The sequence below is a fragment of the Ornithorhynchus anatinus genome, chromosome 3 (assembly GCF_004115215.2).
Source record: "Ornithorhynchus anatinus isolate Pmale09 chromosome 3, mOrnAna1.pri.v4, whole genome shotgun sequence".
Taxonomy (NCBI): domain Eukaryota; kingdom Metazoa; phylum Chordata; class Mammalia; order Monotremata; family Ornithorhynchidae; genus Ornithorhynchus; species Ornithorhynchus anatinus.
The window spans coordinates 14,382,736-14,409,961 of record NC_041730.1 but is presented as its reverse complement, the minus strand read 5'-3'; the positions used below and the strand labels follow the sequence as shown (position 1 = coordinate 14,409,961).

The following is a 27,226-nucleotide window of genomic DNA, read 5'->3' as shown; positions in this document are numbered from 1 at the left end:
CGCTTAACAAATACCAACATTATTATTATTATAAGACAACCTTCTTGCCTTAGGCAGGCATTGAGACTCATTTGGTCCATCTGGGCCAACCCTGGGAAAATTTTTAAAGGCCTTCTGGGAAATGAGGTTAAGGGGAGAGAAAGAGGAAGAGGAAGAGACAGGAAATTGAGCAACGGTTTCCCCTGCAGCCTTAGAGAAGTGCTTACTACAGTGCTCTGCACACCGTAAGCTCTCAGTAAATACGACTGACCGATAGAGAAGGCTTGACAGTCAGGACTCAGCTGGGAAAGGTAATAATAATAATAATAATGTTGATATTTGTTAAGCGCTTACTATGTACAAAACACTGTTCTAAGCGCTGGGGGGATACAAGGTGATCAGGTTGTCCCTCATGGGGCTCACAGTCTTCATCCCCATTTGAGAGATGAGGGAACTGAGGCCCAGAGAAGTGAAGTGACTTGCCCACAGTCACACAGCTGACAAGTGGCAGAGCAGGGATTAGAACCCAAGACCTCTGGCTCCCAAGCCTGTGCTCTTTCCACTGAGCCACGCTGCTTCTCTCAAGCTAAACGGCTAGTGGGAGGCATTGAACTGAAGGCCATCCGTTACCACTGGTGGTCCAGGACACTATAAGTGCTGTGATTCTGTCAGTAACTCATCTATAAAATGGGGATTACAACTAGGGAACAGGGACTGTGTCCAACCTGATTTACTTTTACCTCCCCCAGCACTCAGAACAGTGCTTGGCACATAGTAAGCACTCAACAAGTACCATAATTATTATTATTATTATTATGTGGGACAGGAACTGTGACCAGCCTCATTCCTTGTATCTTACCCAGCACTTAGAACAGTGCTTGGCACATAGTAGCATATACTGTACACCAGGCCAATGTGAGAGAACTGATACGCCTACAGGGGAGGGAATGAAGGAGGGTGTGTATGTATATATAATAATAATAATGTTGGTATTTGTTAAGAACTTACTATTTGCTGAGCACTGGGGTAATAATAATAATAATGGCATTTGTTAAGCGCTTACTATGTGCAAAAAACTGTTCTAAGCGCTGGGGAGGATACAAGGTTGTCCCACGTGGGGCTCACAGTCTTAATCCCCATTTTACAGTTGAGGGAACTGAGGTACAGAGAAGTGAAGTGACTTCCCCAAAGTCACACAGCTGACAAGCGGCGGAGCTGGGATTTGAACCCATGACCTCTGAGTCCCAGATGTGTGGTGTTTGGTGCATGCTGGATGTGGAATTGGGTTGCACTGTGAGCCCCACATGGGACAAGGACTGTGTCCAACCTGTTTTGCTTGCATCCACCTCAGTGCTTAGTACATTGCCTGGCACATAGTAAGCGCTGAACAAATACCATTATTATTATTATTATCATTATTTCATAGGTCTCATCCATTTCTCCTTTGTGCCCACCAGGGGGAGATGGTTAATACCCAATCTCTCATTTCTCCACTTCCTAATCCTCAGCGCAAGGACATGAATCGATCCATCAATCAGCGGTCATCGTCTTTACTATGTGCCCGCTACCGTACTAAGCTCTTGGGAGAGTACAGTCGTGTAAATCGACCTATCCCTGCCCTTGAAGAGTCCACAGTCCAGTGGGGAATAGTCCCAGAGAAGCAGCGTGGCTCAGTGGAAAGAGCGCGGGCTTGGGAGTCAGAGGTCGTGGGTTCTCATCCCGGCTCCGCCACTTGTCAGCTGAGTAACTTTGGGCCAGTCACTTCACTTCTCTGGGCCTCAGTTCCCTCATCTGGAAAATAGGGATGAAGACTGTGAGTGCTATGTGGGACAACCTGATGACCCTGTGTCTCCCACAGCACTTAGAATAGTGCTTGGCATATAGTAAACGCTTAACAAATACCAACATAAAAATTATTATTATTACTTTGCCGACCTCTTGCCCACATCCTGCCCCTGGCCTGGAATGCCCTTCCTCCTCAAATCCGACAATTACTCTCCCCCTTCAAAACCTTAATGAAGACACATCTCCTCCACGAGGCCTTCCCTGACTGAGCCCTCCTCTCCTCTTCTCCCTCTCCCTTCTGCATCCCCCTGAATTGCTCCCTTCATTCATCCTCCCTTTCAGCCCCACAGCCCTCATGTACGTATCTGTCTTATATTCTTTTCTTTTAATGTCTGTCTCCCTCTGTAGATTGTAAGCTTGTTGTAGGCAGGGAATGTGTCTGTTTACTGTGGCTCAGTGGAAAGAGCCTGGGCTTCGGAGTCAGAGGTCATGAGTTCGACTCCCGGCTCTGCCACTTGTCAGTTGTGTGACTGTGGGCGAGTCACTTAACTTCTCTGTGCCTCAATTACCTCGTCTGTAAAATGGGGATTAACTGCGAGCCTCACGTGAGACAACCTGATTACCCTGTATCTCCCCCAGCGCTTAGAACAGTGCTCTGAACATAGTAAGCGCTTAACAAATACCAGCATTATTATACTGTACTCTCTCAAGCGCTTAGTACAGTGCTCTGAGCATTGTACAGAGTAAATGCTCAATACAAAGGAATGACTTTGGAGAACGTTTAATGTGCAGGAGAAGTGGAGGTAGGGGAGGGGAAGAAGGATTTGTGAGGGGCAGAGGGGAGGTTAGAAGAGGAGGGGCATGCTAAATATCGTTAATCAGAGTAATGAGTCTGGGAACCATCCCTGAACAATTAATCAATAAATGGTAATTATTGAGTGCTTACTTTCTACACAGCTCTCTACTAAGCACTTGGGAGAGTAATAACAATAATGGCATTTGTTAAGCGCTTACGATGTGCCGAGCACTGTTCTAAGCCCTGGGGTAGATACAAGCTAATCAGGTCTTCACCACAGTCTTCATCCCCATTTTACAGATGAGGTAACTGAGGCACAGAGAAGTTAAGTGGCTTGCCCAAGGTCCCACAGCAGACAAGTGGTGGAGCTGGGATTAGATCCCATGTCCTCTGATTCCAAAGCCCACGCTCTTGCCACTAAGCCACGCTGCTTCTCTGAGGATAAGCACATAAGTGCTTATGGGGAGGAATTAAGTGCATGAGGCAGTAGGGAGCAAAAACAGGGTGGAGGGGGATGAGCTCTTAGTCCGGAAGGCTTCCCGGAGGTGGTGTGGTTGTAAGAGGGCTTTGAAGACGGGGAGAGCGGTGGATTGTACGACAGGTAAGGGGGAGGGAGTTCCAGGCAGGAGTTGAGGCCTTTGGGGGGGTGTATGTGTATGTTTGTTAGTCAGTCGATCATATTTATTGAGCCCTTCTGTGTGCAGAGTGCTGTACTAAGCGCTTGGGAGAGTACAATATAACAATATGAATGACGCTTCCCTACCCACATTGAGCTTACAGTCAAAAGGAGGAGACGGACCGTAATAGAAGTAGATCACAGGTATGTACGTAAGTGCTGTGGGGCCGGGAAGGGGGACAAATAAAGGGAGCGAGTCGGGGAGACGCAGAAGGGAGTTGAAGAAAAGGAAAAGAGGACTTAATCGGAGAAGGCCTCTTGGAAGAGATGTATCTTGTGTGTGTGTATTTGTGTGTGGGCATGTGTGTGAGCATTCTCAGAGCTCCCGTTCCCCGGCTGCATGGCGGGAAACCGTAGCTGACGGGCGAGGGGGCCCCTGCAGGCCTCTCCCGGCCCTCGGCTTACAGCTCCTCTGCCGAGACCACGGGGCAGCCCAGAACCCCACAGAGAAACAGCCGAGACGAGACACCTCTACTTACATATTTGAGGAAAAGATGAAGCTCTCTGTGATCTTCTGGGTTGATCGTTGCCTCAAAAAGAGGCAGAAAGATGTTTTCCAACATCTTCCCAAAATTCAGCAGCAACTTTTTCGACCTAAATATGTCACTGAAAAATAAGGACAATCACCACAAACACCTCTTCCTCCGTTCCCGAGCTTGTCACCACCCTCTTGGATCTGGCCGAGAGTGAACGGACACTTTCTCCTTTCTCGAAGGGAGCTGAAATTCCAGATTTAAAGGGCACTCTCGGTCGGTCGGTTCCCGGTTCTGACTTTTTCCCCTGGGCATCCCTAAACCGACCCGGCCGTGGTCTGCCAAACCGAGTGGGGGAAATTGGGAGGAGATAGGTCTCTCCCGAGGGTCGGAGCCTCCCCGGGGACAATCCAAAGACCCGTTTGCCCCCGACCCACGTTCCAAAAATTCATCTCAGTCCTTCCGCCTTGGACCACACCACTAGGCCCTCCTGTCTGTCACAGTCTTCCAATCCCCCCACCCGCTTCTCTTCCTCCCCACAGCCCTCCGTACTAGCAGGGAAGCAGCATGGCCTAGTGGAAAAGAGCGTGGGCTGGAAGTCGTGGATTCTAATCCCAGCTTGGTATTGAATGAATGAATGAATGAATGAATGAATGAATGTCGTGTGACTCTGGGCAAAATGCTCGAATTCTCTGCACCTCAGTCACCTCACCCATAAAATGGGGGTTAAGACTGTGAGCCCCATGTGGGACATGGATGTGTCCAACCTGATTGCCTTGTATCTACCTCAGTGCTTAGAACAGTGCTTGGAACATAGCAAGTGCTTAGAGAAGCAGCATGGCTTAGTGGAAAGAGCCCAGGCTTGGGAGTCAGAGGTCATGGGTTTGAATCCCAGCTCTGTCACTTGTCAGCTGTGTGACTGTGGGTAAATCACTTAACTTCTCTGTGCCTCAGTTCCCTCATCTGTAAAATGGGGATTAAGACTGTGAGCCTCATGTGGGACAACCTGATTACCCTGTGTCTATTCCAGCGCTTAGAACAGTGCTCAGCACATAGTAAGCACTTAACAAATACCAACATTATAATTATTAACAAATATCATAGTTATTATTTAATAGTAGTAATACTAACACAGGGATCACATCTACCTATTCTATAATATTCTTATTAGACCTAGTCCCTGTCCCTTGGGATCCCAATCTAATTACAAACCCGAGCCCACCAACGGCCCGGGTCTTTGAAGTTTTCCTCAGTCAATCAGTCAGTCAATCGTATTTAAGAGCAAAAAAGGCTGCTGAGAAAGACTCGGGTGATTATTTGGTGACTTGAATCCAGAATTGCATTTATGTCTTTCAGCTAGTCGAATGTATTTATTGAACATTTACCATGTGCAGGGCACTGTACTAACTGCTTAGGCGAGTACAATATAACACTAAACAGGCACATTTTCGGCCCGCAACTAGCTTCATGGGGAGAACACTAGTTGCTGGACTTGGAAACAAGCTCAGAATCCACTTAGTAGAGTGAATGGTAGTGTTTGAGCACCCACTGAGTCTCTGTAGACTGTGAGCTCCTTGTGGGCAAAGCTTGCGTTTTCCAACTTCGTTGTATTGTACTTTCCCAAGAGTTTAGTACAGCGGTCTGCACACAGTAAGCGCTCAATAAATACCACGGATTGATTGCAATGCGCCAAACCCAGAGCAACCAGAGAAGCGGCATGGCGTAATGGATAGAGCACGGGTCTGGGAGTCAAAAGGCCATGAGTTCTATTCCCGGCTCTGCCGTGTGTCCGTTGTGTGGCCTGGGACAAGTCACTTCCCTTCTCTGTGCCTCAGTTACTTCAGGAGAAGCAGCGTGGCTCAGTGGAAAGAGCCCGGGCTTGGGAGTCAGCGGTCATGGGTTCTAATCCCGGTTCCGCCGCTTGCCAGCTATGTGACTTTGGGCAAGTCAGTTAACTTCTCTGTGCCTCAGTTCCCTCGTCTGTAAAATGGGGACTAAAAACTGTGAGCTCCACGTGGGACAACCTGATCACCTTGTATCCCCCCCCACCGCTCAGAACAGTGCTTTGCACATAGTAAGCGCTTAAATACCACCACTATTATTATTCATCTGCAAAATGGGGATTTAGACTTTGAGCCCTACGTGGGACAGGGACTGGGTCTGACCCGATTTGCTTGTATCCACCCCAGCACTTGGTACAGTGCTTGGCACATAATAAACACTTAACAAATACCATTATTATTATTACTATTAAGCACCTGGATGTCTCTCCCCTCCAAACCACTGTTTCGGAATCAGAGACCCTGATTTTTCAGACTGACGACCAGGAGGAGCGAGAGGCTCTCTCGGCCGGAGATCGGGCTCTGGGCAAGTCATCATTTGCTCCCGGAGGGGTTCCGGGTTTGGGGGGCGCTAACCATGGGGCGCGGGCTCCGAGAGGACCACCAATGCCCACCTCCACCCCTAGCCTCTCAGCCCACCCGTAACTCAGTCGGGAGCCGTCCCTCCAGCCCACGCTGGGGTGCTGGTTTTACTTACTAGATTCTGGGGACCTGGATAATCCAGCGCATGTTGGGGGAGTAGACCTTGTGCTTGATGAACCACTTGGCCAGGTTGGGCCACTCTTCCGGGGAGCGCCCGTAGATGGAGAGGCGAGGCTCCGTGTACTGGTACTTGCTCTCTTCCAACTCGCGGGCTACCTCCTGCCACCGAGAAGAGCCCACAGTCAGGGAAGGCCACCGGGAGGCCCCTTTGACCCGCCGTAAAGACTCCCGGGCCCGAGGGTCATCTAAATCCGATCGATCCCCCTGCCTCCAAGGAGGATCAGGCCTAAATCAGCCAGATGAACTTTCATTCATTCATTCACTCGTATTTCTTGAGCGCTTATCGTGTGCAGAACACTGTACTAAGTGCTTGCAAGAGTACAATATAGCAATAAACAGAAACATTCCCTGCCCAAGATGAGCTTACAGTCTAGAGATAAGTTTACAATCTAGAGACGAGGTTACTGTGTGCAAAGCACTGTGCTGAGCACTTGGGAGAGTACAATATAGGAATAAACAGGCACAGTCCCTGCCCACGATGAGCTTACAAAAGCAGCATGGCTCAGTGGAAAGAGCCCAGGCTTGGGAGGCAGAGGTCATGGGTTCGAATCCCAGCTCTGCCACTTGTCAGCTGTGTGACTGTGGGTAAGTCACTTAACTTCTCTGTGCCTCAGTTACCTCATCTGTAAAATGGGGATTAACTGTGAGCCTCACGTGGGACAACCTGATTATTCAGTATCTACCCCAGCGCTTAGAACAGTGCTCTGCACATAGTAAGTGCTTAACAAATACCAACATTATTATTATTATTACAGTCTAGAGACAAGCTTGCAGTCTACTTATTAAGCACTTACTCTGTGCTAAGCGCCGGGGTAGATACAACGTTATTAGACTGGACACAGTCTCCATCACTCGATTCATCCTATCCCTATTTTACAGATGCATGGGCCAGGGAGTCAGAAGGACTTACGTAAGTTCGCTGTGGGCAGTGGCTGTGTCTGTTATATTGTTCTATTGTACTCTCCTAAGCACTTAGTTCAGTGCTCTGCAAACAGTAAGCGCTCAATAAATACGACCAAATGACTGACTGACTTGAGTTCTAAGCCCAGCTCTGCCACCTGTCTGCCGGGTGACCTTGGGCAAGTCTCTTCGCTTCTCAGTGCCTCAGTTACCTCATCTGCAAACTGGTGATTAAGACTGTGAGCCCTATGTGGGACTGGGACTGTGTCCAAACTATCTTGTTTCTGCCCTGGCATTTAGTACAGTGCCTGGCACACAATAAACACCTAACAAATAACACTTTTTTTTAAAAAAAAAAGAGGAAATTAAGGCCCTGGGAGGTTAAATGACTTCTCCAAGGTCACCTACTTGGGACTAGAATTTAGGTCTCTGGAGCCCCAGTCCTGAGCTCTTTCCACTAGATCACCTTACCTCCCCAGCAAAAATATGTGAGAAAATAGGTTCTTCCTCAGTCACCCACCCCAGGGTGAGGAAGTTCTTATTTCTATCTAACCTATACCCCTAATGCTGCACCTTAAGTTCATGTGTTCTTGTTCTGCCTTCAGTGGAAAAGGAGAGGGTGACCAACCTCTTCTGCAGAGTAGTCACTGCATCAGAGTTCACCTTTCAGGTACCTACAGTCCCTTCAGGACAAGCAGCATGGCCTAGTGGAATCACGGGCCTGGGAATCAGAAAGTCATGGGTTCTAATCCTGGCTCTGCCACTTGCCCAAGGTCACACAACAGACAAGTCACTTAACTTCTCTGTGCCTCCTCTATAAAACGGGGATCGAGACCGTGAGCCTTACGCGGGACGGGGTCTGTGTCCAACCCGATTGCTTTGTATCTATCCCAGTGCTTAGAACAGTGCCCGGCACATAGTTAGCACTTAACAAATACCATAATTGTCATTAGTAACTATAGTAGGGCTCAAGATTGCCTGAGGAATTAGAATTTACTCTGCCCCTCAACCAACCCAATGTAATGGGGGCTGAGCTCGTCTCTCTCCTCTCTCACTGGAGGATTACCTGCCAGGATAATTCCACCCCCTCACTGTGATTGGCAGGCATGACTGCCCGCCTGCGGCTCCAGGATGGGATTTTTTACGACTGGAAAAAGACGCAGCCCACAACGTCAGTCTCTTCACTGACCCGGGCGGAGGGGATGCAAGTTCCGCCGAGGGTGACGAGAGAAGGTCCCTAACACCCGGGCCGCCGAACCCCACACCTCATGGGGGGCAGGTGGAGGGGCGTCGCGGGAGAAAAATCATCACTCACCTTGACCATCCGGGCAAAGTACTCCCCTCCCAGGTAGTTTTCGGTTTTCAAGTACAGGTCCCTCAGCTCACTGGCACCGACCGGGTTGTACTTGGAGTTGAATTTGTCAAACCGGTGGAACGTCTGTCGATCCTGAGGGACAAAGCACAGCCTCATCAGGGAAAATGAGGAGGGTTGGGAGGCCAGGGAAGGTGTGGATCCCGGGGCAAGAGGGCCTCTGACTAGACCAAATAGTTACAGCCTTACCCGCTAAGGGAAGTCAAGATCGGGGTGGGGCCCGGAGAAGGCTCAGGGAACCAGTCTGGGAGGAGGGAGAAGCATGGAAGGGGATGTCTCATCCCTCAAGACTGTAAGCTCACTGTGGGCAGGGAATGTGTCTGCTTATTGTTATTTTGCACTCTTCCAAGCGCTTAGTATAGTGCTCTGCACACAGGAAGCGCTCAATCAATACGATTGAACGAATGTCAGCTGGCCCAGTGGACGGTAGGGAGAGGATGTCATGGGGCCCAACCCAAATCCCCCACAATCTCTCACTGTTGGAGAGCTGGGTCCCTGAGGTTGGAATAAGGGATGCTGAGAAGAACATTTATTGTCTGGCAGAATAAGGGAAGGCCAAATGCTGGGTTTGGGGCCTGAGAGAGATTGGAGTTGCCAGAGAAAGGAGGTGGGCAGGTCAAAGCCAAAGCTTTGCACATAGTGAGCGGCTCAAAAAATATGAATGAATGAATGAATGAATGAAGATGTGGAGGCTAAAGGCGGGGGAATGGTGCTTATGGTCCTCTAGACTGTGAGTTCTTTGTGGGCAGGGAATGTGTCTGTTTGTTGTTCTTTTGTCCTCTCCCAAGCCCTTAATACAATGCTCTGCATGCAATAAGTGCTCAAGAAATACGACTGAATGAATGTACGAACGAATGAATGCCAGGCACTATACTAAGCGCTGGGGTGGATACAAGCAAATCGGGTCCCCGTCCCACATGGGGCTCAAAGTCTCAATCCCCATTTTCCAGATGAGTCACCGAGGCCCAGAGAAGTGAAGTGACTTGCTCAAGGCCACCCAGCAGACAAGCGGCGGAGCCTGGATTAGAACCCATGACCTTCTGACTACCAGGTCCATGCTCTAGCCAGCCCAAAAATGAGCCCCTCATCTAAAGGCATTAGCCCCCCCTCTGGGAGCACGGGTTCCGCTTTCGAAAGAAATGCCGTCATGTGGCAAGACGGGGGGTGATCGGACAGAGCTGACTCACAGCATGGACGTCCAAGGAGTCCACGGTGAGGTCGTAGGGGTCCATGTGGAGGCCGTCGAACACCTGCTTCAGCGTGACCTTCTTGCCCTTCTTCTCGGCGACGATCCTCTGTGGCTCCGTCTGGTAGGTGTGCTTGATGAACCGCAGAAGATGCTTCTGGTTCATGCAGGCTGCCGCGTGGATGTGGGTGTCCACCTGGAAACCCAGACCAAAATGGAACCGGGGCTGCCTCAGGGTGCACCGTTTCACATAAAAATAATAATAATGGTTCTTCTTAAGCACTTACTATGTGCCAAGCACCGTTCTAAGTGCTGGTATAGGTACAAGTTAATCTGGTTGGACAGCCCCCGTCCCACTGGAGCTCACACTCCCCATTTTACAGATGAGGTAACTGAGACCCAGAGACGCAAAGAGACTTGTCCAAAGTCACAGAGCAGACATGAGGCAGAGCCAGGTTTAGAACCCAGGTCCTTCTGACTCCCAGGCCCGTGCTTTATCCACTAAGCCACGCTGCTCATGAATTTTTAATTACTGGGGTGTTTGTATCTGGAGGCGATCAAAAAACTCTCATTAGGTGATAGGGAGGCAGTGGGGAGGCCTTCATTAGCCCACAAGGCTTTCAGAGCCCCAAGAGGATCCAGTTTACGGAGATCCCAGCTGTGAAATCTTTCTGTCGCAGAGCCAAGTTCCCCACTTGTTTTGACTGCCAAGAAAAATCTTTCTTACAGGCCTCCAGCTGAGCCTCCCTAAAACCTAATTAAGCATCTGCTCTCTATAGGAAGCTGAAGAACGGCAGTGGGATAAACATAGACAGGTTGCCCCGAAGAATATAGACATAAAATCAGGTCAAGACTAAGATCTGGGCTTTGCTGATGACTCTTTTTTGTTTAAAAAAAAAAAAAAGGTATTTTTTAAGTGCTTACTATGTGCCAGGCACTGTACTAAGCCTTGGGGTAGATATAAGCTAATCAGGTTGAACACAGTCCATGTTCCCTGTGGGGCTCACAGTCCTAATCCCCATTTTACAGATACGGTCACTGAGGCACAGAGAAATGAAGTGACTTGCCCCAGGTTACACAGCAGATATGTGGAGAAGCCAGTATTAGAACCCAGATCCTTCAAATCCCAGCTCTGCCACTTGTCAGCTGTGTGACTGTGTGACTGCGGGCAAGTCACTTAACTTCTCTGTGCCTCAGTTCCCTCATCTGTAAAATGGGGATTAAGACTGTGAGCCCCACGTGGGACAACCTGATTCCCCTGTGTTTACCCCAGCGCTTAGAACAGTGCTCTGCACATAGTAAGCGCTTAACAAATACCAACATCATTATTATTATTATTCTGACTCCCAGGTCTGTACTCTACCCATTAATAATAACGATGGTCTTTGTTAAGCGCTTACTATGTGCCAAGCACTGTTCTAAGCGCTGGAGGGATACAAGGTGATCAGGTTGTCCCCCGGGGGAGCTCACAGTTTTCATCCCCATTTGACAGATGAGGGAACTGAGGCACTGAGAAGTGAAGTGACTTGCCCAAAGTCACACAACTGGCAAGTGGTGGAGGCAGGATTAGAACCCCTTATTGCTTCTCACAAGGCCTTGAGGGAATAATAATCATAAAAATAATGATAACAGTAGTGTTTAAGTGCTTACTATATGCCAGGCCCTGCTCTTTCAGTCAGTCAGTTGTTTTTACTGAGTGCTTACTGAGTGCATAGCACTGTACTAAGCTCTTGGGAAAGTGTGATAGAACAATGTAACGACACATTCCCTGCCCACAACAAGCTTTCAGTCTAATGTCCAGAGTCTATAGTCTTTCCACCAGGCCATGCTGCTTCTCCCTTTTCCTTCTTAATTTCAGGGCAGACCCAAAAAGGTCCATCCACAGCCTCTTCCAGAGCCAATCTGGGGATACTTAGCCCGGTTCTAACAGCGGCAGGAAAGGTCCAGGAGAGCTGAGGTCCTTCCCATCTGCCTCCACTACAGAAACTCTGCCTTCCTCACCACCCCCGCCCTGCACATCCTCCCCCAGGAATAATAATAATAAAAATGGTATTTATTAAGTGCTTACTATATGCCAAGCACTGTACTAAGCGCTGGGGTGGATACAAGCAAATCGGGTTGGACACGGTCCCTTGTCCCACATGGGGCTCACAGTCTCAATCCCCATTTTACAGATGAAGTAACTGAGGCTCAGAAAAGTTAAGTGACTTACCCAAGGTCACACAGCAGATAAGTGGAGCCGGGATTAGAACCCATGACCTTCTGACTCCCAGGCCCGTGCTCTATCCACAACTCGGATTTAAATAGAGCAGAGTCTCTTGGGCTTGCTTATGCTTTCCAGTCTGATAGCCCGCTCCGGCTTGGGGGAGAGAATGGGAAGAAGAGCCCTCCCCTGCCCCCTGACATACACCTTGGGTTTGGGGATATTGGAATTCCAAAGATAGCTGTGACCCCAAATTCTCCAAGACCCACGGGGAGATATCCCCACTTAAACGGGGCCTGATCCTTGTCCGGTTTGATATTTGGTTAGGAGGGTTCGTTACGTGGAAAGGGAGAAAATGATCGTTTCAAACCGACGCTAATTTCAACCACGGATATGTGGCCGTGCTCAGTAAGTAACAATCATCAGCTAAGGCCCTGGAGCTCATTTGATTAGGGGAAGAGTTCCAACCCTGGCTGACAGTCGGCTCTGACAGACAAGTCGAAGGAAGCAGAACACCACACACACACACACGCACAGTGATGAGGAAGGAAGTTTAGAAACCTCAAACCATCAGAAACTAAAGCTAAAAGTAGACAAACCATTCAAATGCAAGACGCTATCTTTATACCCAAAGTCCCTGTAACTAACAGCCTATCGGAGCAGGCGGCTGGAGGCTGACGGATGGGTTTCCTCAGCCCTGCCCACACTGAGAATTTCTGGGTCCAGAGGGACCCAGAATAATAACTACTATTATCTGGCCGCTCTTGATCTGCTGCAGATCAGCCACCGTAGCCCTGAATCATCATCGCATAGCTGTTATATATAACAGACACATTCCCCACCCACAACGAGCTTACAGTCTAGAGGACTGTATTCGTTCATTCAATACATTTATTAAGCACCCACTATGTAATAATAATAATAATAATAATGTTGGTATTTGTTAAGCGCTATGTGCCGAGCACTGTTCTAAGCGCTGGGGTAGACATAGGGGAATCAGGTTGTCCCATGTGGGGCTCACAGTCTTAATCCCCATTTTACAGATGAGGGAACTGAGGCACCGAGAAGTTAAGTGACTTGCCCACAGTCACACAGCCAACAAGTGGCAGAGCTGGGATTCAAACTCATGAGCCCTGACTCCAAAGCCCATGCTCTTTCCACTGAGCCACGCTGCTTCTCCAGAGCACTTGGAAGAGCACCATACAACAATAAACAGACACGTTCCCTACCCACAGTGAGCTGTTCTAAGCACTGGGGTAGATACAAAGTTATCTGTTTGGACCCAGTCCCTGTTCCACTTGGGACTCACAGTCTAGGATTTAGCCCATTTTTACAGTTGAGAAAACTGAGGCACAGATAAATTAAGTGACCTGCCCAAGGCCACACACAACAGATAAGTGGTGGGGAAATTTCTTTGTGCTTGACTGCATCCCCTCCTGATTGCTCTTCTAATAGAGCAGAAAGCCAGAGCAATGACATGTGAAGGTGGATGGCTTCTTTTTCCCCCAGTTTGCTTATAGCCTCTGAAAGGTTGTTGGGGTTTTTTATATATTTAATGGTATTTGTGAAGCACTATGTGCCAGGCACTATACTAAGCCCTGGGGTAGATAGCGCTAATCATTCCTTCATTCGATAGTATTTATTGAGCGCTTACTATGTGCAGAGCACTGTACTAAGCGCTTGGAATGTACAATACGGCAACAGATAGAGACAATCCCTGCCCAATGACGGGCAACTGAAGGATAGAGAAGTGAAGTGACTTGACTAAAGTCAACCGACAGCAGACAATCGGCAGAACTGGAATTACAGCTCGGGTCATTCTGACTTCCAGGCCTGTGCTCAACCCACTAGACCATGCTGCTTCCCAGTTGAACGCCCCTTTAGATGTAATCTCAGCCAGGATGGCAGATTCAGGTAATAATAGTAATAATAATTAAGAATAATTATGCTATTTGTTAAGAACTTACTATGTGCCAGGCACTGTACTAAGAGCTGGGTTGGACATAGTCCCTGTCCTACATGGGGCTCAGATTCTCAATTCCCATTTTACAGATGAGGTAACTGAGGCCCAGAGAAGTGAAGCGACTTGCCTGAGTTCACCCAGCAGGCAAGCGGCAGAGCCGGAATTAGAACCCATGGCCTTCCGACTCCCAGGCGCATGCTCTATCCACTACGTTATGCTGCTTCTCTAAAGGTAAAAGTGGGGTTCAAAGCCTTTTGACTTTAGGAGGGCTGGTGTTAAGCCATAATGAGCTCCCCAAATCCAATCTGCCCTGGTGAGGTGGAGAGGGGAAGAAGGAGAGACAGAGACAGAAACAGAGAGAGTATGTGTCACCCTTTCTGGGGATCAAATATATTACTGAAATGTTTTCCACCTGCAGTGGATTTCGGGATGCCCGGGCTCTGGGCAAACTCCTCGACAAATCCCGGGAATGCCTATTTTTATTCTGTGCTGCTGCCTTCCCTCACCCCTCTTGGCAGAGCTCTAGCCCCAGGAGTGTGGGGAATTTTCTCTCCTAGAATATAAAGTCAAGACCGAAGGGGAGGGGTCTGGGTCTTCAGCGGGTCCTCCTTTAATTTTTTACGGTATTCGTTAAGCGCTTACTATGTTCATTCATTCATTCATTCATTCAATAGTATTTATTGAGCGCTTACCATGTGCACTTCCACTATCCTCTGGATCTTAAGCTTATCCTCTAGACTCTAAGTTCATCGTGAGCAGGGAATGTGTCCGTTTATTGTTATATTGTACTTTCCCAAATGCTTAGTGCAATGCTCTGCATACAGTAAGCACTCAATAAATACGATCAAATGAACCGAATGAACACCCTTGGCCCGGAAGCCAGAGTCCACAGAATGTACCATTCTCTTCCCTGGGGTCCCGCTGCCAGTCTTTCCCAATCCCAGCTGCTCACAGCCTGGCCCCAACAGGAGGAAGTTAAGACCAAACCTCTTCCCCTTTCAGTCTTGCCTCCCTTCCCGCCCAGCCCCGCCTTCTTGGGAAATCCCCTCTCAGGTAGAGCTGTCGGTCAAACCCGTCAGCGAGAGGAAGCCGGACTGCAGCAGCTGGCCGTCAGTTGACCCGAATCAGCTCATCGGCATGGCACCTCTCACCCTCGAAGCGCTCCCCGCTGGACTCCCGCCTTGCCCCATTCCTACTCCCAGCATACTCAAGACCACCCCCCAACACCCCCCCCCCCCGCCCACAGGCCTGCAAACAGCCAACTGGACCTCACTTGAAGAAGCATTTTCTTAGATCATCTGATTCCAGAAGTGGCACGACAACCAACCCTCTCTGGGGATCAAATATATTACTGAAATGTTTTCCATCTGCAGTGGATTTCGGGATGCCCGGGCTCCGGGCAAACTCCTCGACAAATCCCGGGAATGCCTATTTTTATTCTGTGCTGCTGCCTTCCCTCACCCCTCTTGGCAGAGCTCTAGCCCCAGGAGTGTGGGGAATTTTCTCTCCTAGAATATAAAGTCAAGACCGAAGGGGAGGGCTCTGGGTCTTCAGCGGGTCCTCCTTTAATTTTTTACGGTATTCGTTAAGCGCTTACTATGTTCATTCATTCATTCAATAGTATTTATTGAGCGGTTACTTTGTGCAGAGCACTGGACTAAGCGCTTGGAATGGACAAATCGGCAACAGATAGAGACAATCCCCACCCACTGACGGGCTTACAATCTAATATGTGCCAGGCACTATAGCAGGAAGTGGGGTAGATGCATCTAATCAGGATTTATTGATTTATTTATTTAAATGTCTGCCTCCCCGAGACTTAAGCTCATTGTGGACAGGGAATGTGTCTCCCTATTATATTGTACTGTACTCTCCCAAGAGCTTAGTACAGTGCTCTGCACACAGTAAGTGCTCAATAAATATGATTGAATGAATGAATGAATGAATGGAAGTACATGTCCCAGATGGGGCTCGCAGTCTCAATACCCATTTCACACACGAGGGAACTGAGGCACAGAGAAGTGAAGTAACTCGGCCAAGGTCACGCAGCATCAGACAAGTGGCGGAGACAGAATTAGAACCCAGGTCCTTCTGATATCCAGGACCATGCTCTATCCACTAGATCACACCGCTTCTCTACTGGACCCACTGATGCCCAAGCTAATATTAGTACAATGCTCTGCACATAGTAAGCACTAAGTAAGTACCATTAGTTGAAAAACATCTGAAATCAAGGGGAAGAACATAATCCTAAACAACAACAGGAAAGATGTCTACCAACTCCGTTGTCTACCAACTCTCCCAAGTGCTTAGTACGGTGTTCTGCGCACAGTAGTCACGCAAAAAAGATCACTGATGATGATGAACAACAAAAACAAATCAATTGGCTTAAATCCCACTGCCTCACGATCCCTTTGGGAGATTATTTATTTTATAATAATCCACCCAGTTCTTTCACGATGCTAATTTTTACTACACATTCCAGATGGAATGCTCTTAGGGAATTATCCTCCTCTTTTTTTTTTTTTTGTCAGTCACATTTATTGAGCACTTAGATGCAGAGCCCAGTACTAAGCACTTGGGAGAGTACAGTACAACAGAGTTGGTAGACACTCTGACAACTGGGTGGAACACAATTGCAATGTGAGAAGAAACAACTGAGCAATGCAGGTCGTAAAGAACAGGGTTTCCTTCACCCTCGGCTTGTCGGAAACTTAACTCCACCTTCTAGGAGGACTGAATGTACCTATAATTTCCATAACCTTTTTGTTCTCCCAAAGTGCTGTACACAACTTGCTCATTTTGTCCTCACAACACCCCTGCAGAGAAGGGAGAGGCTGGTCTTATCATCTCCATTTTGCAGATGGGGAAACTGAGGCAGAGCACGGTTCAGTCATTTGTCGGTGGTCACGCGGCAGGTCAGTGGCCGAGTTCGACCTGTGCTTTTTCCATGAGACCAAATCGATCAATCAGTGACTTTTATCGAACACCCGTTGAGTGCTAGGCACCGAGCTACCTGCTTGGGTGAGTTCGATGGCAGCAGGATTCACATCTCCTGCCATCAAGGAGCTTACAAGTCAGTCAATCGCATTTATTGTGAGCTTACTCTGTGCAGAGCACTGTACTAAGCGCTTGGGAGAGTAAATAGAACAATATAACAGATACATTCGCTGCCCACAATGAGCTTACAGTCTAGAGGAGCTAGACTATTAACGGGGAAGGCTGACAACAATTATTTATGGATAATAAAAGCCGGAGAGCTGATGCTTCTTCCCATTTATTTCTCTGACCTCTGACTCTCTATCCTCTATGCCGTGCTGCAGGGAATGTGTCTGCTAACTCTATTTTATTGTACTCTCCCACGGTCTTGGTCTTGTGCTTTGCACATAGTAAGTGCTCTATAAATACTACAAGGGGCTCACAATCTCAATCCCCATTTTACAGGGGACTGAAGCCCGCAGAAGTGAAACGACTTGCCCAGGGTCACACAGCAGACAAGGAGCAGAGCCAGATTAGCACCCAGGTCCTTCTGTGCCTGTGTTCTATCCATTAGGCCACACCGCTTCCCACAAAGCTCAACCAGGCAGGCCCCACTCGCTTCTCCTCCCACCGACATCAGCGACCACTGAACCCCAGGTACCCAGGGCTCCAAAGAGGCCTTAAAAGGTCATCTAATCCATCACCCTGCCTTCGGGCAGAACCACGCCCAACCGACCATTCCAGACTGATGAGGCTCGACCCAATTTCGGCGCCATCCGGAATAGAAGATGACACAATCTCCTCCAGAAATCCAGTCCATCCTCCCTGATGAGTAAATCTGCCCCAGATCTCTGACTCCCCAGGGTTGCTAAACCCTTTAATCTGACCAGGCCTAGCCCGCAGTCACAGCAGAAGACTCCTTTCGAAGGTCATGGGTTCTAATCCCGGCTCGGCCACTTGTCCGCCGCGTCACCTCGGGCAAGTCCCTTCGCTCCTCCGGGCCTCCGTTACCTCCTCTGTAAAGTGGGGATTGAGACTGTGAAGCCCCACTTGGGACTGGGACTATGTCCAACCCGATTTGCTTGAACCCACGCCGGTGCTTAGTACAGTGCCAGGCACAAAGTAAGCGCTTAAGAAATACCACGATTATCAACGACGGGTGGATTTACAGTCGTTCCAGTACCTCAGGCCCCCCGGAAAACCAGAACTTGGTCCTGGGTGATGAGTCATTCACTCTTGGCCCGTTTCAACCGACACGCTTTATTGTCAGGATCTTCAACAAATTTTGCCTTAGGGCTCCTCATTATAGTGAGGATCGCTGACATTTATCAAGGGCTTACAATAGGCAAAGCACTGTACCGAACCCTGGGGTAGTCACACAAAGAACAATTAAGACAGTTAACAGAACACAAGGGACTCACAATCTGAACAATTAAGATAGAGTCCAGTATGATAACATGAAAAGCCATCTATCCTCACCAGCCACAAACACAAAGCCGCAATTCCCAGTCCCAGTTTTTCCCAGTTCGCTTTCCCTTCTGCGAGGTCTAAGAACTTGAATTTCTGACCTTTAGTCATTTGATATTCGCCCCTTCTCCAGCCTCCCAGTACGTATGTTCGGATCTTTAAATTATATATTGTAAATTACTTTTTTATTCATATTAATGTCTGTCTCCCCATCTAGACTGGAAACTTGTTGTGGGTAGGGAACTTATCTGCTCATTCTGTTGTAGTGTGCTCTCCCAAGTGCTGGGTACAGTGCTCTGCACATAGTAAGCACTCGGTAAATATGGCAGTTGGCATCTACCCTTCTCTTGGAAAGGATCCCCATTTGCAGGTCAGTGGAGGAAAGTAGATTGAAAACTAACTGCAACCCTCAGCGGTTGGAAGATGGGGCAAAAGGAAGAAGCAGCATAGCCTACAGCAGCGTGGCTCAGTGGAAAGAGCATGGGCTTTGGAGTCAGAGGTCATGGGTTTGAATCCCAGCTCTGCCACTTGTCAGCTGTGTGACTGTGGGCAAGTCACTTAACTTCTCTGTGCCTCAGTTACCTCATCTGTAAAATGGGGATTAACTGTGAGCCTCACGTGGGACAACCTGATTCCCTTGTGTCTACCCCAGCGCTTAGGACAGTGCTCTGCACATAGTAAGCGCTTAACAAATACCAACATTATTATTAGAGCACGGGCCTGGGATTCAGAGGAACTGGGTTCTCATCCCGGCTCCGCCATCTGCCTGTAGTGTGACCTTGGACAAGTCGATGAACTTCTCTGGGCCTCAGTTTCCTCATCTGTAAAATGGGGATTCAATACCTGTTCTCCCTCCTATTTAAACTTTGAGCTCCATGTGGGAGCTTTCGGGCTGTATGCGAAGCAAACATTTTTAAATGAAATGTTTGTGAATGTCTCTATCTCTATTATATGCTTCCTATGATAATAATTATTATTATGGTGCTTGTTAAGTACTTACTCTGTCCCAAGAACCGTTCTAAGTGCCGGGACAGGTAGAAGTTAAGCAGGTTGGACCCAGTCCCTGTCCCACATGGTGCTCACACTCTTAATCCCCATTTTTTACAGATGAGGTAACTGAGGCCCAGAGAAGTTATGTGACTTGCCCAAGGTCAAAGAGCAGGCATGTGGCAAAACTGGGATTCGAATTTACATCCTTCTGACTCCCAGGTCGTGCTCTATCCACTAAGCCATGCTGCTTCTCCAAAGTTCAGTTAGTTACTTCATGTGGGAAAAAAATGTTGTTATTGACCTAAGAGTTTCTATACCTGTGAATTTCCTCCTCTGCATACTTCCTGTGTTCCACAATTACAGTGACAGCAGCCTTAAAATTAGGTCCAAAAAGCTACCGGCCCACATATTTTCCATATATACCCTCTTTTCCTTCTTCCTCTTGTCTGTAATTTACTGTCTCCCCCTGTGAATTGTAGCTCCTTGAAGGTAGGGTTAGTGTCTACCCAGTTCTATCATATTCTCCCATGCTCTGAGTTGAGTGCACACAGTAGACGCTCAATAAATTGACTGGTTGAGATACCCAGGTTGGCTTTATTTTCCCTCAGCACTCTTCGCTTCTCTCTAGGCAAACATCTCTAGTCTGCAATCCAGTGGAGAACTAGCATGGCCTAGTGGGCCGAGCATAAGCCTGGGAGTTAGGAGACCTGGTTTCTAATTCTGGCTCCACCACTTGTCTGCTGTGTGACCTTGGACAAGTCACTTACCTTTCCTGAGCTTCAGTTTCCTTATCCATAAAAGGGGGATGTTTTCCCTCTGACTGTGATGCCCATGAGGAACAGAGACTGTGTCCGATCTGTGTAGACCCCAGCACTTGGTGCAATGCTTGGCACATAATAAGCACTAACAAATACCACTTTTATTATTATTAAGAATAGTGGCATTACTATTGATTGTTAACAACTAATAATGATAGACCAGCTATGAGAATCTGGGCCCAGAACATGTCTCATGGTCCTCTAATAACTCCCTAGCAACTATGACCCTCTTCTGCTCTACAGTCCAATCTGTGGACTACCATGAAGAGCAGCGTGGTCTAATGGTTAGAGCATGGGCCTAGAAGCCAGAAGGCCCTGGATTCCAATCCCGGTTCCACCACTCAACTGCTGCGTGACCTTGGGCAAGTCACTTCGCTGCTCTGTGCCTCAGTAACCTCAACTGTAAAATGGGGATGAAGACTGTGAGCTCCACAGGGGACATGGACTGTGTCCAACCTCGCATCTAACCCAGTGTTCAGAACAATGCCTGGCACATTTTCAGTACTTGCCAAACACCGTAAAAAAACAAGACAAAACTCTCCCAGCCAGGGTGGAATAGTAGATGTCAGTCTGCCCACCACTCAAGCTAATCCTTAGGCTGAGCATGTTTCAAGATCTTGGCTCCAGACTGAACAGAAAGCCCAGGGCATCAGACGGGCAATTTTGAAAGACAAGCAGAACTTAATTAGACTTATGAGTCTAGTCCTGGACATGATGACGATGGGTAATTAATCAGATAATAACCAAAATAACTCTGATCCTTCTCTGGGGGCCACCAGGCAAAAAAAACCCCACCAAAACAAAAGAGGACTCAGGCAGGGAAAATACATTAGCATTAGAAACGATATCAGAACAAGGATAATATTTCCGTTTTGCTGTTTTTCCAAAAAGGAGATGAGGGAGAGGAGCCAGATATGCATAAGAGAAGCAAACCAAATGCTATTTAATAATAATGATGATGGTATTTGTTGAGAGCTTGCTATGTGCCAAGCACTGTTCTAAGCGCTGGGATAGATACAAGGTTATCAGGTTGTCCCACTTGGTGCTCCCAGTCTTCATCCCCATTTTCCAGATGAGGGAACTGAGGCCCAGAGAAGTGAAGTGACTTGGCCAAAGTCACACAGCTGACAGGTGGCAGAGCGGGGATTAGAACCCACGACCTCTGACTTCCAAGCCTGGGCTCTTGCCACTAAGCCACACGGCTTCTCTATTTATTATCACTACTATTAAAACTACAGGCCTCAATAGGTAAGTTACCATGTTGAAAACCATTCCCTCATGAAGAGTACTTTATTACTTTAATTTAGTTGAAACTACACTTTAGCATAAGTAGTAACAATATTTATTAAACTTTTACTGTGTGCAGAGCACTCAACTAAGCACTGGGAAAGAATACACAATTGGGAACCATATTAAATCCTAGTGAATAGAACCTGGGAGTCAGAAGGACCTGGGTTCTAAACTCGGCTCCGGCCCTTGCCTGCTGTGTGACCTTGGACAAGTCGCTTCACTTCTCTGCGCCTCAGTTACCTCATCTATCAAATGGGTATTGAGACTGGGAGCCCCATGTGGAATAGGGACTGTGTCCAACCTGATGATCTTAGAACAGTGTTTGACGCATAGTAAGTGAGAAGCAGCGTGGCTCGGTGGAAAGAGCCCGGGCTTGGGAGTCAGAGGTCATGGGTTCAAATCCTGGCTCAGCCACCTGTCAGCTGTGTGACTTTGGGCAAGTCACTTAACTGCTCTGTGCCTCAGTTACCTCATATGTAAAATGGGGATGAAGACTGTGAGCCCCACATGGGACAACCTGATCACCTTATAACCTCTCCAGTGCTTAGAACAGTGCTTTGCACATAGTAAGCGCTTAACAAATGCCATCATTATTATTATTAAGTGCTTAACAAATGCCACCATTATTATTCTGCAGCTTAAAAATTCTTTAGGGTGGCCAAAGAGAAGAAAGTCATAATTGTCTTTTATTTTCCTTTGAAAATAAGGTCTGAGTCTTAGGTGTCTCACTTTCTTCAACCTTCTGAATGGTCACTTTAAAAGAGCCCCAATGGGCAACATCAAAAGAACCAGATTTTGACATCTCTCCCAACCCAGAACGTACAAAGGCAAATACAGGAACCTTGTTGGAGTCTCCCTTAGACTATAAGCTTGTCGTGGGCAGGGAATGTGTCTGTTTATTATTATACTGTACTCTCCCAAGTGCTTAGTACAGTGCTCTGCACAGAATAACAGCGTGGCGCAGTGGAAAGAGCACGGGCTTTGGAGTCAGGGCTCATGAGTTCGAATCCCAGCTCTGCCACTTGTCGGCTGTGTGACTGTGGGCAAATCACTTAACTTCTCTGTGCCTCAGTTCCCTCATCTGTAAAATGGGGATTAAGACTGTGAGCCCCACGTGGGACAACCTGATTCCCCTGTGTCTACCCCAGCGCTTAGAACAGTGCTCTGCACATAGTAAGCGCTTAACAAATACCAACATTATTAATAAGCACTCAATAAAAATGAGTGAATGAATTACAATTAAATGAATACCTCTTGCCAGACTTTCCCCAGATCTTAAGACAGGAAAGTGACAAAAAACCCTAATTTTACAGGCTCAAATGGAGGGGAACCTGTAGGCCCCCCAAAGCCATGGGTTCGAATCCCAGTTCTGCCACTTGTCAGCTGGGTGACTGTGGGCAAGTCACTTAACTTCTGTGTGCCTCAGTTACCTCATCTGTAAATTGGGGATGAAGACTGTGAGCCTCACATGGGACAACCTGATTACCCTGTATCCACCCCAGCGCTTAGAACAGTGCTCTGCACATAGTAAGCACTTAACAAATACCAATATTATTATTATGAGACAGTCGATAGAGAAGCAGTGTACTCTATTGGAAAAGCAAGGGCTTAGAGTCAGGTGAGCTGGGTTCTTAATCCCGCCTCTGCCACCTGACTTTTGTGTGACCTTGGGCAAGTCACTTAACTTATCTGGGCCTCAGTTTTCTCATCTGTAAACTGGGAATTCAATACTTACTTTTCCTCCTACTTAGACCGTGGGCCCATGTGGGATAGGGACTGTGTCCAATCAGCTTTTCTTGTATCTACCCCAGTGCCTAGTACTGTGCTTGATACTTAATGCTTAACAAATGTCAAATATCATTATCATTTTTATTAATAATAAGAATGGCATCTGTTAAGTACTTACTACGTGCCAAGCACTGGATTCTAAGTGCTAGGGGGGTTACAAGGTAATCAGGTTGTCCCATGTGGGACGTCTTAATCCCCATTTTACAGATGAGGTAACTGAGGCCCAGAGAAGTTAAGTGACTTGCCCAAAGTCACACAGCTGACAAGTGGTAGAACAAGGATTAGAACCCATGACCTCTGACTCCCAAGCCCGTGCTCTTTCCACTGAGCCACGCTGCTTCTCTAACTGGAAAGTTAATTGGAAAGAGACTCAAACGAGTCAGCCCTCCAGCTCTCTTAATGTACTGTTCTTCCTCCCTCCATCTTAGAGTCTGAGTACTGTCCCCACTTTTACTATCTTGTATCTTCCCCAGCACTTAACACTGTGCTTGACACGGTCTCCTTAAGTTAGCTAGGCACAAACTGGGGTGAGGGAGGAAGCAAAATATGCATCAGTGGAAGAGAGAAGGAAAACAAGACTCTAGGCTGATTTTGAATGATCTCTCCTTTTGGTTGAGATCCCCCTTCCCCTGCTACTTCTAAAAAAGACAAGTCACTGATGAGTAGATTAAAAGATGAGCTCCAATATCACAGATGAAGAAATTGGAAAAACAACCACTCAGCACTGCGCAAAGAACGTGCTGGATGTGACAGGGCAAATTATACTTTCCGGCCCCAAGAAACGTACACGGCTCTTCTTTCCTTTGCTTATTTGACCTCTTGGAACTGGGCAGGCCCGATGCAAAATGAATCATGCTTTGTCACTTATGGCCGGTGAGCTGATTTCATGTTAGCGTGGCCATTATTATTATTATGGTATTTCTTAAGCACTTAAGCACTGTTCTAAGCACTGGGGTAGATACAAGGTAATCAGGTTGTCCCACGTGGGGCTCACAGTCTTAATCCCCATTATTCAGATGAGGTAACTGAGGCCCAGAGAAGTTGTGACTTGCCCAAGGTCACACAGCAGACAAGTGTCGGAGGCTGGATTAGAACCCACGTCCTCTGACTCCCAAGCCCGGGCTCTCCTTCTCTATGGAATGAGAGCTACTCAAAACACACCTCTGAAGGACATAACATTTCAAGGAGTGCCCCTCCCGCTCTAGACTGTAAGCACGTGTGGGCAGGGAATGCATCTGTGTGCTCTCCCGATTGCTTACTACCGTGCTTTGCACACAGTGAGCACTCAATAAATCCAAGGAAAGAAAAATGAGCAAGCAGGGAATGGAGGACATCTTGCTCGGTGGCCTGTGGGGACACCGGAGAAAACTCGGGCACGCACCTTTCTCACGTTATAGAAGTCTCGGTGGGGGTTGCTCTTCAATTCTTTGAACTCGGACATTTCATTTAGCATCTCATGGAGGCTGAACTTTGACTCCAAAAAATTCAGTCTTCGGTGACAGTAGGTTTTCCTGCAAGCGGTGGAAGTTGCGGGTGGGAAGAGGAGGAAGAGGGAGGGGCAGAAAAACCACAGGTGAGAGCCATCGGAATCAAACCCTGGAGGTGGACCACCTCCCCTACCTCCCACCCCCAATCCCAGCTGTCACTGTGCGTCTCTGTGATGTGTAAGACTCATTTCCTGGGTGGGCGGAGCGGGCTGGTGGGTTTGTGGTAGAATGGAATTCACCGATGCCCTGGAACGGCCAGAAAAGATTTATGAGCCGCTGAGTGGCGGAGGGGCGGAGGGCGGAGGTTGGGACCAGCTGAAAATCCAGTTTGGTCCAACAGGAGAGAGAGGTCTCAGGCCAGAGGGAAAAGCTTGGGGCGGACAGGCCGGACAGCAGCCTGCCTCACCCCTCGTCTTTCCACAGAGCCTCGGGGTCAGAAGGACCTGGGTTCTAATCCCAGCTCCGCCACTTGTCTGCTGTGTGACCTTGGGCGAGTCACTTCACTGGGCCTCAGTTAATCATCATCATGTTGGTATTTGTTAAGCACTTACTATGTGCAGAGCACTGTTCTAGGCGCTGGGGGAGATACAGGGTCATCAGGTTGTCCCACGTGAGGCTCACAGTCTTAATCCCCATTTTACAGACGAGGTAACTGAGGCCCAGAGAAGTGAAGTGACTTGCCCACGGTCACCCAGCTGACAAGCGGCAGAGCCGGGAGTCGAACCCATGACCTCTGACTCCGAAGCCCAGACTCTTTCCACTGAGCCACGCTGCTTCCCCAACTCATGTGTAAATGGGGATTAAGACTGGGAGCCCCACGGGAGATAATGGGAGATAATGGTTATGGGCAAGAAATATGTCTGTTTATTGTTATATCGTACTCTCCCAAGGGCTTAGTGCAGAGCTCGGCACATGGTAAGTGCTCAATAAATACAATTGAATGAATGAATGACAAATATGTCTGTTTACTGTTATATCGTACTCACCCAAGGGCTTAGTGCAGAGCTCGGCACAAGGTAAGTGCTCAATAAATACAATTGAATGAATGAATGACAGGGACTGTGTCCAACCTGATTAGCTTGAATCTACCCCAGCGCTTAGAACAGTGCTTGACACACAGTAAGCGCTTAACAATTATCATTATTATCATCATTATTATTATTGTTATTATTTCCCCACCAAACCCAAGGCCAACTTTTGGTTCCATTCAGAATTTTATTCACTGGTCTGGCTCTGCCTGAAACTTCCCGCCACCCCGGAGAGCACTCACAAAGAAGCAGTATGACCTAGTGGATAGAGCACAGGCCTGGGAGTCAGGAGGACCTGGGTTCTAATCCTGACTCTGCCACTTGTCTACTGGGTGACCTTGGGCAAGACACTTTACTTCTCTGGGCCTCAGTGACCTCATCTGTAAAATGGGGATTAAGACTGGGAGCCCCATGTGGGACAGGGACTGTGTCCAACCTGATTACCTATATCTACTCCAACGTACAGTGCCTGGCACATAGTAAGTGATTAACAAGTTCCATTAAAAAAAAAAGCAGCATATGGAAACAGTGAGCAATCCTTTAACCAATAGAATGGAATCTTGTACTTTCCCCCCACTGGAAAGGCCCAGAGCCCAGCAGAGGGTGAAATAGGTCTGGAAGGAATATGTAAAAACAAGTAGGAATTCAATTAATAATAATGAATTCAATAATAATAATAACTGTGGTATTTGTTAAGTGCTTACTATGTGCCAGGTACTGTAGTAAGCACTGGGGTACATACAGGTAAATTGGGTTGGACACATTCCCTGTCCCATATGGGGCTCACAGACTTAATCCCCACTTTACAGACAAGGTAACTGAGACACAGTGAAGTGAAGTGACTTGCCCAATGTCACACAGTAGACAAGTGGCAGAGCCAGGATTAGAACCTATGTCCCCCTGACTCCCAGGCCCGTGTTCTATCCACTAGGCCATGCAGCTTCAATGAAATTCATTGAAATGTGAGCTTGCTCCCTCTCCCCTCTTCCCACCTACTAGTTTTTCCAACTCCAATAAAACCTCTGGGGCTGGAATCTAAGAATGTGGTAATAATAATAATTGATAAGGATAAAGATAATAACGGTTAATATGGTGCTTTCAGTTTTCGAAAGCACTTCCGCATTTCACAGTTTTGGATAAATGTTGACAAATATTATACCAGCCACCTCCTCCTTCCCCCAAAACGTTGGACTGGTCATTCACCCCCTACACTTCATAGACTCTACTCCAAGAGGCAATATAGACACAGACCAATGTGTCCCTGCTCTGCCAGGGAGAAAATAAGAAAAATTGTGGTATGGGTTAAGTACTTATTAGGTGTCAAGTACTGGACCAGATGCAAGACATCAGATGAGATACAATCCCTGCCTCACGTAGGACTCACAATCAAAAGCAGGAGGGAGAACAAGTTTAGAATCCCCCTGGAAAGAGCATGGGCCTGGT

The 27,226-nt window shown here is 47.8% G+C and overlaps 1 protein-coding gene across 2 annotated transcripts in view; it reads right to left on the bottom strand.

The window, feature by feature from the left end:
• Positions 1–27,226, bottom strand: part of AMPD3 (adenosine monophosphate deaminase 3) — a 108,785-nt gene that overhangs the window by 15,259 nt on the left and 66,300 nt on the right. For both annotated transcript variants that reach the window (XM_029059742.2, XM_029059741.2), the window contains exons 6-10: positions 24,650–24,779; positions 9,772–9,966; positions 8,528–8,659; positions 6,248–6,411; positions 3,716–3,842 (exon numbers count right to left, since the gene is read on the bottom strand). In XM_029059742.2, the coding sequence (XP_028915575.1) occupies positions 3,716–3,842; positions 6,248–6,411; positions 8,528–8,659; positions 9,772–9,966; positions 24,650–24,779 (748 nt within the window). The remainder of the gene's footprint in view (positions 1–3,715; positions 3,843–6,247; positions 6,412–8,527; positions 8,660–9,771; positions 9,967–24,649; positions 24,780–27,226) is intronic.